The 14,921-nt window shown below is 40.7% G+C and overlaps 1 protein-coding gene across 2 annotated transcripts; it reads right to left on the bottom strand.

Annotated features, from left to right (window-relative positions):
* Positions 1-9,213: 9,213 nt before the first annotated feature.
* Positions 9,214-13,912, bottom strand: Dnajb9 (DnaJ heat shock protein family (Hsp40) member B9). Of its 2 annotated transcripts, none has more exons than XM_041658757.1 (3): positions 13,757-13,912; positions 11,590-11,816; positions 9,214-10,774 (listed from the first exon to the last, which is right to left on the bottom strand). In XM_041658757.1, the coding sequence occupies exons 2-3, from the start codon at positions 11,804-11,806 to the stop codon at positions 10,323-10,325; spliced, it is 669 nt and encodes a 222-aa protein (XP_041514691.1). In that variant the 5' UTR covers positions 11,807-11,816; positions 13,757-13,912; the 3' UTR covers positions 9,214-10,322. The 2 variants fall into 2 exon arrangements, with proteins under 2 accessions (XP_041514691.1, XP_041514692.1); XM_041658758.1 differs by lacking the exon at positions 13,757-13,912 and adding an exon at positions 12,868-13,104.
* Positions 13,913-14,921: the final 1,009 nt, after the last annotated feature.

The following is a 14,921-nucleotide window of genomic DNA, read 5'->3' as shown; positions in this document are numbered from 1 at the left end:
CACCCTGAAAAGTCCACCCCCTTTCCAGGAAGCTCTATATAAGCCCTGTAACCTGTTCAGTTTGCTGCTGGTGTTTGCCCAAGCAGAGGCAGCCACCCTCCTGGTTTTTCCCCTACCAATAAATCTCTTGTGTGAGGTTTGTTATGTGAGGATTGACTTTGTGGTATTCCTTGAGTCCTGGCTTCCAAGTTGGGCTGTAATGCCTACGGTGAGGAGTACATTGACTGCTACAAAAGTGAATGTTGGCTCCTAAAGACTTGCTTATGATCTACAAAGTACCTCCCTTGAGATGAATATATGTTAATTCTGGACCAAAGAATCTCACAATAAGAGATTTTACATATTTAAGTGTGTGGATGCAGCCAGAGGCCAAAGGCTATCCAATATGGGAACAGGGAACATAACTTAGGTCCTCTGCAAGAGTAATATGTCTTCTTAAGGGCTGAATTATCTTTACAAAAAAAAAAACTTTTAATTTGTTTTCTTATAACCAAAGACGCCCTACATAGAATTGGCAGAGTAATACCGTTGGGTCAGCATGGACACCTCATCATTTGAAGGAAACCTGGCATCATTTGAAAGACAGACTTACGTCACTAAGACCATGCGTTGTTACTGCAACATTGACTGCACTGAGAAGAGCAGAGATGAATGTATCATAATTTGCCCTGCATGGCAAAAGAAATGTCTCTCTCCATAGCTTAGCTCTAACTTATACAATGAACCTACACGACTAATCTATGTGTCAAGGAACTAGAATCAGTACTACCTGTCTAACTTAGGTTTTCTAATGCTGTGAAGAGACACCATAACCACAGCAACCCTTATAAAGGAAAACATTTAACTGGGGCTGTGGCAGGAAGCATAGTGGTGAAGGTAGGCTCAGTGCTCAAGATGGAGCAGAGAGCTCTATATCTGGGTTGGCAGGGAGCGGACAGAGAGAGACAATGGACCTGGCTTGAATATTTGAAACCCCAAGCCCCATCCCCAGTGACACACTTCATCCAGCAAGGTCACAACTGCTCCAACAAGGACACACTTCCTAATCCCGTCAAGCAGCACCACTCCCTAATGACCAAGCATCCAAATATATAAGCCTATGGAGAGGGGCATTCCTATTCAAACCACCACACTACCCAATGAAAAGGTATTACAAATAACCAAATTATTTTCATTAGCAAAGTCCTTCCTATCTCTGCCTATGAAATACATAATGCAAGAATGATTCTAGAACAACCATTAGAAAAATGCTAACGTGAAATTCATTTAAACTTAAATTTAAAAAATGATGGCATATTTTTATAAAAAATTACTTAAATATTAATAAATTTAAGTTGTAATTAAAAGTAAATTGTGAAATGTGAGCAGAAATTTTTATTTTGATGACTTTTCTTTAATGTTTTTAATGAGTCATGTAATGCTTTTGGGGGATAATTATTGTGAGAAATTATATTGAAGTAATATGAAATTAAATTTAAAAATTGAATGAAGTGTTTGAAATATTGGTTGATGCTGCTGATCTAGTGAGTGATAATTACATAAGGTGCAGTTAGAAGAAGGACTCCACAATGAGGTCTTCTTGGGACCTGGGGAAGCACAGACAGATGGTAGAAGAATAATAACATGTCTGTAGGATCACGGCTAAGGGAAATGATCCAGATGTAGATTTGACTCTCTAAAGGACTAGGGTTTGAAATTCAAAGTCAATATTCAAATAAATAAAGGGAAATTAGGTTTGACTATGTCAGGGAAAGGCAAAGTAGGAAGGTATTGTCAGCAAAACATTTGATGAGATAAAGGAGCCAGGACAGCAGCCAATTCCAGGCAAAAAGTAATAGCCTGGACTTTGATAAAAAGAGACAAAGATCTCCAACTAAGTGACAGTACTCAGTAAATAAGTAAGGAAGTAAGAATTAGGGGTCTTTTGGGTCTCTCTCTCTTAAAATGCCTACATGATTACTATATTTACAAACACTCAAAGATATTTTGATACATAGATATGAAACAGTCAGCAAGGTTCACTTATTACCCAAATAAATGTTAAACTACCAAGGCAACAACAAGGCTTGTAACTACACTTCAGAAAATTCATATATTATTATTTCATAGAGCATTAAGGTCTTCACAGAGTAGCTAAAACCATCAATGTCAAAATCTACCATGGCACTACAATACTTAAGGTGAGCTTTGTTCCTAACTGAACCTAACCATGACAATCAAATAGGGGGACAAAGAAAAGAGTCTGATGCTCTTTTAAAACACTTAAACAATATAGCAATAAAGAAACATAAAAATTAGACATCCCCAAACCATTAAGGCTTTTTTTAAAGTGTCAATATTCAATTGTTCAGAGCATGTAAATTGTTCCCTTCAACCTCCTTACACACTTTAGCTCTTTAACACAGAGCTCTGCTTTTATAGGCATCCTCCTTATTCTAAAGAATCGACTAGATCCACCATGCTATTAACTGGCCTAAACAAGCTAGCCATGGCAGTCATACTCTTCTCTTCTATGGCTGGTCTGAGCACATACATGCAGTGACAGGTAGCATCTCTATCATGCTACCATCACCAGAGAAGGAAGCCTGCACAGAGAGAGGTCAGAATCAAGAGAACCATGCAGGCAAGCTCTTGGCATTCTACTTCTGGAGATGCCTGACCTCTGGACTTCTTGTTTGAGAGGAAAATAAGCCTTTTATTGTTTGGGTAGACTTAATGATAGCTTTGTTACTGGAGGCTGCAGGAATCATAAGTGCTAGATTTGAAGTTGGGGGGTCACTTAGTCTTGTTTCATTTCTTTAAAAGTATAATAAAATGCACTCACAAGCACATGAAAACATTGCAGACTTTTCTAATGTATGTTCTCAATTTCTTTCTTTCTCTGTTCTTTCATGCGGGTGTTTCAGCTCTTTTTTTGCTTCATTTTTCAGGTTATACCTTTTCTTATATGTTATAATTTAAGAGAAAAAGGTTTTTACATAAAAGGTATGCAGCAGTAATTTCTTAATGCCCATAATTTTGGTCTCACCCCTGTTAATAATTTCTTTATTTATAAGTTCAAAAGCATTTCCCTTCAGATTTTAAGTCATTGCTCTTACTTCACTACCTTGGTATTAGTTTTCAGAGATCTGCTAAACTAAAATTTTGTGGGGAAATATCTTTGGATGTTATTGTCCTACTAAATTTTACTCATTACTGTATAACACTTTCCAGGAGGAGGAGAGTAGAAAAAACAGAAGGAGGGTCAGAATTCTATTGCTGTAAAGAGACACCAAGACCAGATAATTCTTATAAATGAAAACATTTTATTGGGGGTGGCTTACATTTCAGAGGTTTAGTCCATTGTCATCATGGCAGGAACATGGTGGCATGGAAGCAGGTGTGGTGCTGGGGAGGTAGCTAAGAGTTCCACGTCTGGTTCAGTAGTCAGCAGGAAGAGAAAGAGCCACTGGGCCTGACTTGAGCATTTGAAACCCCAAAGCCCAACCCTCCAGTGACACACTTCCTCCAACAAGGCCACACCTCTAATAATGCTCCTCCCTATGAGCCTATGGAAGCCAGTCTCAAACCAGCACATTCTACTCCCTCACTCCCATAGGCCTGTAGTCATAATGCAAAAAGCATTCAGTCCAACTTCAAAGTCCCCATTGTCTATCAGTGTGGGGGTTTAAATGTTTTCCTTCACAGGGTGGTGGTGACATATGTCTTTAATCTCAACACTTGGGAGGCAGAAATTAGTGGATCTTTGTGAGTTTGATGCCAGCCTGCTCTACACAGCTAGTTCAAGGACAGCCAAGGCTACATAAAGCAACTCCCCCCCCCCCAAAAAAAAACCCCTTCTAAACCAGAACCACATGACCAAAGCTGCCAAGTTCTGCTGCTTGCTAGGCCTGGAACATAGCCCTCTTATTCAAACACATTTTCACCAGCTTTCTGTTTTAATGGCTTCCTTCACTGCCTTAGCTTGGACATCCTGGAACTCGCTCAGTATACCAGCCTGGCCTCAAATCCAGAGATCTACCAGCTTCAGCCTCTATAGTTCTGGGATTAAAGGCATGTGCCACCATGCCTGGCCCTAAGCTTTTCTTTATATCCTTTTCACTTTTCTTTAATTCTTTTTCACATGTTAGATTTGGTATGAAAGAACATGTCCTTCACAGGGAGTGGCACTATAGGAAGTGTGGACTTGTTGTTCATGGCCTTGTTGAACAAAGTTTGTTACTGTTGGCATGGATTTTGAGGTCTCCTATGTTCAAGATCTGTCCGGTGTCACAAGTCACTTCCTGTTGCCTGCAGATCAAGATGGAGAACTTCTTCTCCAGCACCATGTCTGACTGAATGTTGCTATGCCTCTCACCATGATAATGAACTAAATCTCTGAAACTGTAAACCAGACCCAGTTAAATGTTTTCCTTTATAAGAGCTGTCATGGTTGTGGTGTCTCTTCCCAACAATAGAACCCCTAACTACGACAGAAGCTTAGCTGGGTGAACCACCACTCCCTTGACTCCACGGAGCATCATTAGTTTGTTTATACATCCTGGCGCTCCTTTTCTTCTCAAATTGTACACTTTATGATGACACAAAATAACCCCACACTAGTTCAGAATTATGTATAATAAAGGGTTATTTATTTAGGAGAGACATACAGATCACTATCCTAGATCACAATCCTCTGCAGGAACAGAGTCTAGCAGCTGGAAGTGAGAGCTGGAAGCAAGAGAGCTAGCTTCCATAGTACTAGAAGGCAGCATGCAAGCTTCCAAGGGAGTAAAGTAAGCAGCATACTTACCCAGCTCTGGTCCCTATAAACTAAAACAATGGCCAGCACAGCATGGCATGATATCCCTAAAGGTACAAGAGTGGCACCCAAACCTTAGCAGTAACAAAGAGCAGCTGTCTCATTGGATGTAAGACCTGCTCAACAAGAGGAAAGTGGTACCCAAAACCTAGGCAACTGCCAGGGCTAACGAGCTCATGGACCTCGGAGAACCTACTTTACTGAACCAACATAATTCCTAACTACATTCTAAATATTTATCCTTCTATCCAGATACGTATATGTCTCACCCCTCATCAAAGAAATGTCTCCTTGCCAACAGATAAGAGACCATAACTTAAATATATGTATATGTATATAATACCTATAATATATAATAGAGGCTGTAAATTTGAGAAAACAAAGGGTGCATGGAAATAGTTAGAGGAAAAAGTATGTAATTATAATTTTAAAAAATTCAAAAACTTAAAAAAATAGATCTGGATTGCTGATACAGAATTCCATCAGAAGTCTGAAGATACTAAAGTTTTTTATAATCTTCAATTTCTTTCTTGGAGTTAGTTGTTGCTACACACAATTCTTCATGCTGATACTCCCTGAATATGCCCTGAGAAAAGCAGTTTCCTTAGTAGTCACGTTTGAATTAATCCCCTTGGTAAGTAGAAGCCACAGTCTTGGGTGAGTTTAATAGGCTCAGCCAGGAGGTGAACCACGATTAATAAAAGCTCAGGGTCAGAAATTGGGGTTCAACCTGAAGATCTGAAAAGCAAAACAGCCAGTCAGTCACTGGCTCTGACCTCAACCTCAGACAGAAATGATGATCCTGTCTCTAGGAATCTCAGAATGAGACTGTGTGTTGAGAGTTGTTTCCTCCCATTTTATAATCCTCTCTGGGGCTGGGGATTAAAGGCGTGCACCATCAGGATTAAACACATGCACCACCCAATTTCTATGGCAACTAGTGTGTCTACTGGGATTAGAGGTGTGTGTCATTGTGGTTACTGAGATTAAAGGTGTGTGTTACCATAACCTGGTCTGCAAGACTGACCAGTGGGGCTGTTTTACTCTCAGATCTTAAGGCAGTCTTTATTTATTAATGGCTAAAATAAAAAACACCAATGATAGCATTTGCTGGAGAGGTTGTGGAGAAAGGGGTACACTCATCCATTGCTGGTGGGAATGCAAACTTGTGCAACCACTTTGGAAAGCAGTGTGGCGGTTTCTCAGGAAATTCGGGATCAACCTACCCCTGGACCCAGCAATACCACTCTTGGAAATATACCCAAGAGAGGCCTTATCATACAACAAAAGTATATGCTCAACTATGTTCATAGCAGCATTGTTTGTAATAGCCAGAACCTGGAAACAACCTAGATGCCCTTCAATGGAAGAATGGATGAAGAAAATATGGAATATATACATATTAGAGTACTACTCAGCAGTAAAAAACAATGACTTCTTGAATTTTGCATGCAAATGGATGGAAATAGAAAACACTATCCTGAGTGAGGTAAGCCAGACCCAAAAAGAGGAACATGGGATGTACTCACTCATTTGGTTTCTAGCCATAAATCAAGGACAGTGATCCTAGAGAAGCTAAATAAGGAGAACCCAAAGAAAAACATATAGGCATCCTCCTGAATATTAACTTTTATCAGGCGATGAAAGGAGACAGAGACAGAGACCCACATTAGAGCACCGGACAGAAATCTCAAGGTCCAAATCAGGAGCAGAAGGAGAAACTGAACATAGTGGACAATGAGGACTACTGAGAACTCAAGAACAATGGCAATGGGTTTTTGATCCTACTGCATGTACTGGCTTTGTGGGAGCCTAGGCAGTTTGGATGCTCACCTTACTAGACCTGGATGGAGGTGGGGGTTCCTTGGACTTCCCACAGGGCAGGGAACCCTGATTGCTCTTTGGGATGACAAGGGAGGGGGACTTGATTGGGGGAGGGGGAGGGAAATGGGAGACGGTGGCGGGGAAGAGAGAAATCTTTAATAAATAATTTTTTTTTAAAAAAAGAGAAAAAACTACAATTGAACCACCCCCGCAAGACAGCACCGAGGTGTGCTTGGCATGCCAAAGCTGCTCCTCACATTCGCTGCCTTTCCATCCTCACTACTCTGTCAAACTGCGCCATTGTCACTGGGAGTTTGCAGGGATAATTTCTCTTTTCAGTGGTTTATTCCATGGCCTGAAGAAAAAGCTGCTTCTGTTACTTAACTACAAGAGTAAAGAACAAGAGTTCCCAACACAGTCCTAAAATTTAATATTGTTAATTTCTAATTTTATTACACTGTGATCTGATAGGACACACAACGTCTCCATTTTTTTGCTTGTTGAGACTTGTGCCCTATGGCACAATGAATTTTGGAGAAATTCCATCACTGCTGAGAAAGATATTTCTAATCTATTGAATGGAATATTCCGTATATGTTAAATCCAGTTGAGCTGTACCAGTGGTTCTCAACCTGGGGGTCAATAGACCTTTTCACAGGGGTTGCCTATCAGATATTTACAATTCATAACAGTAGCAAAATTACAGTTATGAAGTACCAATAAAATTGTATGGTTGGGGATCACCACACGATAAGAACATAAAGGGTTGCAGAACTGGGAAGGCTGAAAACAGCTAATCTGTATGATACTTTAGCTCTTTCAGTTTGGAATACCTGAGTGTAGGGTGAAGTCCCCCTGCTATCATTATGTTAAAACCTATGTGGCCTTATGACTTTATTGTTTATGAAATTGAGGACTCCAACATTAGGTACATATTTACAATTGTTATATATTCTTAATGAATTTTTATTAATATGCAGTTTATCTTTAATTAGTTTTGGTTTGAACTTTATCTAAGGATAGCTACACTAGCCTGCTTGCTGCCAAGCATGATGACCTGAGTTCGATTCCTGCAATTCTAGTACTTGCACAGTGAAAAGACAGAACTTCCAGAAGTTGTCCTCTGACCTCCACACATATATGACATGTGCACTCCCAGCGATTTAAAAATCCTACATGTATACATTTTAAAAATGTTAGAGACCTACTGAATAGTTAGTTACTAAAGTCCTTATTCCACTTAATAATCTCATAATCTCCTAGTGAGTTAATTATTCAACAAACGTTTCAAAAAACTAAAATTATCTCAAGACTGCACAAATCATTTTGGTGTTTAAGGCAGGGTCTTGATGCAGAGTGTGGACTGGCCCTAAATTTGGGATGCTACTGCCTCAGCCTCTGGAGGGTTGTGGTTACAGGTTATGTACTACCGAGCCCAAGAAGGAATAATAAATTCCTAAGAGGATCAAAATAAATATTGAGAACCCACAATTGTGAAAAATGAAGATAATGAGGTCTTAGAGAAGGGGATACACATGTCAACAATATGAAAATAATTCCAGCCGGGCAGTGGTGGTGCACGACTTTAATCCCAACAGAGGCAGGCGGATCTCTCTGAGTTTGAGGTCAACCTGGTCTACAGGAGCTAGTTCCAGGACAGGCTCCAAAGCTACAGAGAAACCCTGCCTTGAAAAAAGTTAAAAAAAAAATAATAAAATAATTCTTTCTTAGAACTTACTTGAAAATGAGATATTTTTGACAAATTCTTTGGCCCAACATTCAAGATATGGGTATTTCTATTACCAAATAACAGCAGATACAACTTCTAGGAAATAAGATCCATAAATATAATAAATTCATTTTTTAAAAAATTCTTAAAAGTACGGTTAGTGAGATAGCAAAGCAGATAAAATACAAGCTTGGGAACTTCAATTCAGAGCCCCGGTACTCACATAAAAAAGCAAGGAATGGTGGTGGCCTGTACCTGTAACCCCAGCAGTGAGGCCAGGGGGATGGGACGAGACATAAGAAACCTAGAGGCTTGACTAGCCACCTAGTCTAGTAGATACTGCAAATTCAAATCGGTGAGAGGGCCTGCCTCAAAAATAAATAAGGCAAAGAGCAACAGAGGTCACCCAAACGTCAACCTCTGCCTTCACAGGCAAACATACCTGCACTATTCATGTGCACATATACATACCCAAAATTCTTAACGGGTGAGAGGGCTAGGAATGTACTTAATGGTAGAATGAGTACCTGACATGCCTTGAAATCATTCCAAGCACTGCAAGAAATTTCGAGTGTGTGTTGTGTTTGGGTTAATTCCCAAAGATAGTTTCAGTTTTATAAAGTCTCTTTTTCTCAACCAGACCTAATTAGGAAAAGCCTTGTGACGGAACACTTGCTCTCAAAAGCAAATATACAAAAATTACAGTTGTTGAGACCTTCAAGCTACTGAAATAGAAGATGGTAGGTAATGCAATAGAAATGACCAAATGGCAATAAAATACAGTGATTTCTGGCTAGATAATGACCCATTTATACACTGTACATCCCAGAACTGCATAATAAAATGACAACAGTGAAGATCAGGTTGTAAATATTTGTATTTCTCATTCACACACAATATTGCATGAGACATTACTATTTTCATATGCATCCATAGGATTAACACTCATACGGAGTATAACATGGAAAAGTGCAGAACTAAAGAAATAACTCTAACAACAACAAAAGCACACATTTCTTAGGATTTAAAAATATTGCACATAAAAGGTTGCACAGAAATTACTGGCTGCTTTTATAAAAAGAATGAGGTATTAGTCAATCTCTAGATAAAGGTAAGTTCAAGAGGAACTATACACATACACACCAAAAAAAAAAAACAAACAAACAAACAAAAAAAAAAACCTAAAACACACACACAAAAAAAACCAAAATACATAAACTAATACTAAGACCTAGAAAGTCAACAAAAAAGAAAAAGATGTTTAAGTAGCTATGATTTTGATCATACAAAATCATTAGCTCAGGACCAAACACAATCTCTTGGCAAATATTTCATCTTAAGTTTTAAACTTTTTCAGCTTAACTACGTGCAATACAATCATTCCTGTTACACCAATTCTACTGCAGAAGAGGCATCTTTTTGTGATAAATATCAAACCACCACTTTCTAAAGCATTCAGTGGCAATTAGCCCGGAGCCTACTGTCTCCTTCACTGACCAACTCAATTAGTTTCACAGACATTTAGTAACCCAACTCACAGGTGCTACAGGGCATGCGATTTTAAATTAGCAGAGGTTTCACTGCAAAAATTATTCAAGATCACACAATTTATCTTTTAAAGTTTAATCTTAAGTATGTACCAGACAAATTGAATTTTGTTTGTGGATTTTTTGGGCGTGTGTGGCCAAATTAAAGAGTTAAACGATAGGTAAAGAAAAAAAGATCTTGCAAATGATCTTCTTTCAAAAGAATTTTTCCTAATCAGGAAAATTAATAATTAGAGTTGTCTGCTAGCTGTATGTGATTGAATCTGTCAAAAAAATTTAATATATGGAATACCTACAACCAATGGCTTAATGTTATGTGAAATCATGCATTTGTTAAAATAGTTCAGAGAAAACTGTTTTTTCATCACACATAGTGAGAAAGAATAAACTAAGAGGGCTTAGTGGAAACTGGAAGAACCAACTATTGTCCTGAACAGTCAGTATATGTAGTAACCATATTTCCTCTTCGTTGAGTGACAGTCCTGCAGTGCTTACTAGAGCCATGAAATCTATTTTCAGTCTGTACTGTGTGTCGATTGGTGGTCTCAAAGCCACTAAAAGAAAACATTTTCTCCATATCTTCAAACATATCATCAAACAATCCACCGCCAAAAGAAAACTCCTGGAAATGATGCCGCTGTCTATTGGAGCCATCCTGGCGTGTCTGAAAGTGATTTTCAAAATGCTTCTTGGACCGAGTGTTTTGGTTCTGGCCAAAAATATTAAAGTCTTTAAATAAGTCATCAAAATTGAAGTTAAAAGACTGCTCAAAAGGACTTCCACTCCCTCTCTGTCCTTTGCCATTAGTGAAAGCACTGTGTCCAACTGTATCGTACTCTTTCCGCCTATGAGCATCTGAGAGAGTTTCATATGCTGAAAGAGATAAAAACCTTTTAGCAACTGAGACAAAATATTTAAAATGTCTACGTAAACTTCAAACACATGATTTCATCTTATGTACTTCAGGAAAGAATTTCACATCACAAAATATTACAATTAATATAAAAATATAAATTGTAAAAGAAGGCACGGACTTTGTTTTATCAACTTATATATCACGAATAAACATGGGAAAAATTAATTTGTTAGTCTTCAGATTATTTGTGCAAAACTATCATTTGTGTTAAAGAATTAAATTATCAAATGTATCCAACTAATAGAAAATCAGGTTTTTCACTTACTATAAACGAAGGAAATGTTTCATTCCAACTCCTAGTTATGGCCATTAACTACTTAAGTAATTTGCAGAATGTACAATTTGCTTTAGAACTGGTGCTAAGACAAAATGTGCTTTAGTTTTAAAGACACGGTTTGAAATGCAGATGCAGTAAAGACACCTTTAACCTATATTAAATCTACTATATTAACCTATATAAACCTATTATATTATATCAATACTTAGTAAAATACATTCCTTAAGTTACTTAATAAGAATTTGGGCATTCTAATCCCTTTTTATACACAGTGATCGCATAAATAACAAGTAAGGGAAATAATGTACTTCCAATATTTTTTAGAATTGTAAACCAATAAAATTACCTACTATAATTCATTACTTACTCAGCAGCCAGGTATCTATTCTAACAAAAGAATTACAAAAGCCTACATCAAATTCTTCCATCTCCACAGCATCTTTAAGAGCACACAAATTCTCGATTAGCATCACTGCAGGAACAATCATTACTTACCTTCTGCAATCTCTCTGAATTTTGCTTCAGCATCAGGGCTCTTGTTTTTGTCAGGGTGGTACTTCATGGCTAATTTGTGAAAGGCCTTCTTTATTTGTCTCTCTGAAGCAGATTTTGGCACACCTAAGATATCATAGTAGCTTTTTGAAGCCAGGATCAATTCTGTTATCATTAAAATGCAAATCGCAAAGACAAAAACTGACTGGGGAGTAGCCATTTCTAATATCCTAAAAAAGAAAGAAAAACAGGTGTTTTACCCAAGGAACGCATCTTAAGACTTCTAAAAAGCAATCAAACTCAACAAACCTTTGGTTTATGAGACTTACAGCAGCATCGGAATGTTATGCACACAGTATCTTACACTCATGATAGTGAGCTGTCAGTTTCTCTAATAGGAAGAATCTATTAGCAAGTATTTTGCTTATCTGTTGAAAAGTTAAACTGATCCTTTCTTAGGAAGGCAAGATTTCTATTTATGTTGATAATCAACTTTTGTTTACCTGTCTTGTTAATGATTATTGCCTCTTCAGAATCCTGTTTAAGAGAGCCAGGAATCCTAAGTACAAGCTGGCCTAGTTGGCCTGATCTTCCTACCCCAGCTTCTGAGTTGTCTGCATCACATCTAGCGTCAGAAATTGACCCAAATATTGAAAAACTCTGTCTTCTCTGCGTTTGGCTAGAATCTCAGCAGCAAGGCAAAGGTGGGGAAGGAAAGAGGCTTCTCAAGTTGGTTAAATCTACTTACTCTTTCTTTTTTTTTTTTTTTTTTTTACTTACTCTTTCTTAAAGGGGTTAAAACAATCAGTTTTGCCGGGCGATGGTGGCGCACGCCTTTAATCCCAGCACTCGGGAGGCAGAGGCAGACAGATCTCTGTGAGTTCGAGACCAGCCTGGCCTACAGAGTTAGTCCCAGGACAGGCTCCAAAGCCACAGAGGAACCCTGTCTCGAAAAACAAAAACAAAACAAAACAAAAAATCAGTTTTCTTTTATGTAGGTCCCAAATATTTAAGAAATAGGGGTAAAGAGCCTCTCCTTAAAGCTCAAAAAATTAAGCTAGGTGGTGGTGGCGCAGGCCTTGATCCCAGCACTTGGGAGGCAGGGACAGGTGGATTACTTTGAAATTCAAGACCAGACAAGTTCCAGGACAGGCACAGAGAGACACCCTGTCTCGAAAAACCAAAAGAAAAAGGGGAGAGAGAGAAAGGAAGAAAGGAAAGAGAAAGAAAGAAAGAAAGAAAGAAAGAGAAAGCTCAAAATTAATAAAATGTAAGACTTACTGAGGCTAGGCTACCAGAGGAAGGCAATAGTTTGTACTTTGGATAAGTTATTAGGCTCTCCAAATTTCTCAGCGAGTCAACTGTTTCTCGTTAAAACAATAAGCTTTACTTAGAATTACTGATAATACTCGTTGGTTTGCTTTTTTTCAATGCTGTACCACAGACGTCCTTAATAACCTATGATGACATAACACGGCTGACGAAAAAGTATTATGGCTTGTGGAAATGCCGCCGTCCTCTCCTGTGGCCTCTTCTGAGCCTAATGAGCAGGTGGATTACTTCTTTTTCCCTGAGAATTAGTCATAGTCACGCGTACCAGCCATAAAGTTCAACCTCTTGATCTACAGACAGAAGCCGGACAGAGCGGCACACGCCTTTAAACCCAACACTCGAGGGGCAGGGAGAGGCGATTACTTTGGAAGTCAAGGCCAGCCTGGACAACACACTGAGCTCCAAGGACAGCCAGGATGATCCTGCTTTAAAAATAATAATAATAATACAAATAAACCTAAGCGGAGCGTGCCTGGCGAGCTCCAGGAACCGCGGCTGTCCACTCGCCAAAGGGCGAGCCCACACCCGGCAGCAGGGCGCCCTGCCCGGCTTCCCGCCGACCCCGGCTCTGCTTCAGCGGCCTAGCTGCCCCGTCGCGGCGACTTGGCTCGAACAATGGCAGCGCCCAGGTCGACCCCGCAGGCCGGCCGGTTCCGCCCGCTGCATTCGGGGGCGCCGGCCCGGCCGACGTCGGGCGAGGGGACCGGGCTCCTGGGCACCGCGAGCAGGCGCAGTGACGCAGCCCCCCGCCCCCCCCCCCCCCACTACACACACACACACACACACACACACACACACCGGGGTCCGTCCCCTCCGCGCCGCCCGGCCCGGTCCTCACCCGCGCGTCCGTCCCGCTGCAGCTGCTCCACCCCGCGGTTCGGCTCCCTCTCCGCGGCCGCTCTCGCTCCGGCTCCCCGCCGCCGACCTGCCTCCGTCCCGCGCGGCCCGCTCCCTACTGGCGGGAGTCCCTACCGGCGCGGCCTCCCCCGAGCCGACCTACACGAAACGCTCGCCCATTGGCCGCCGCCCGCCCACCTGACTTTGGCGCCTTACGCGCACGTGGAAAACTGTTGTTGCCGTTTGGGCCTCACGTCACTTCCGGTACCAGCCTCCAGGGGGTGGCGCTAAAGTCAGGGGAAGCGGAAGTGAGTCGGACCAATCCCCACCCACCCAAATCCTTCCCTCCTGGGGCGGGGTGACGCGCAGGCGCGATGGGCTGCGCGCGGGGCTTAGGGCTCCGCTGGAGAGAGGACCTGGCTACATGCCCTGCTGCTGACGGGCCGTTTGCTGCAAGGATCGCCGCCGTCGTAATAAAGACCGGAAGCTGAGGTTTTATACGTTAGTAGCCGTGTGGCCTGAAGACTCAGCCTCACCCTTAGGTGGTGAGGCGGAGCCAGGCGTGGGTCTGTCACCTGTTCGTCTTACCATCCCTCAGTTCCCCAAAAAGCTTGAGCCCGCGGTCCTTAACGCAGCTTTGCATCAAGTTTCAAACACTGAAGTTTGCACGGTACGCGGGCGGTTTTCAACCCTTCCCATGCTTTAGCTGACCCCCATTTCAACGTAAACTACATTTCCAGTGCATCTGATTCGCTAATAGGGTTGCTGTGAGGTTGGTCACACAGGTAGATTGTAATCCTATGTTTCTTCTTCGAAAACTCATGCCAAAAATGCTGGGCAACCTTGAGCATTCTGATAGATTGGAAGTATAACTTGTGTCCTGTTTGAGGGTATTCATACACATCAATTAGTACGGAGAGCATGATAGGTAAGTTTATTATTTAGAATAAAGATAGGACAGCATGAAATATTTCAGAAACAATAGATAAGTACTTCATTCATAAACCAAAGCAAGTGGTGTGTCAGATTCCAAAGGCGGATTAACCGAGTTCAAACCCTGGTTCCCTTGCCTTAGTAACTTTTGCAAAGTCTTAAAGCTGTCAGTTTCTCAGTTTACTCTTCTGTATGGATAAACAAAACAGTGTTTGGAGTATATGCTTAACATA

Source organism: Microtus oregoni, unplaced genomic scaffold (genome assembly GCF_018167655.1).
Source record: "Microtus oregoni isolate MIOR12 unplaced genomic scaffold, Mior012 000009F_ref0000495, whole genome shotgun sequence".
NCBI classification, from domain to species: Eukaryota; Metazoa; Chordata; class Mammalia; order Rodentia; family Cricetidae; genus Microtus; species Microtus oregoni.
Note: the sequence above shows the minus strand (reverse complement) of the source record. Positions and strands in the feature narration are given on the sequence as shown.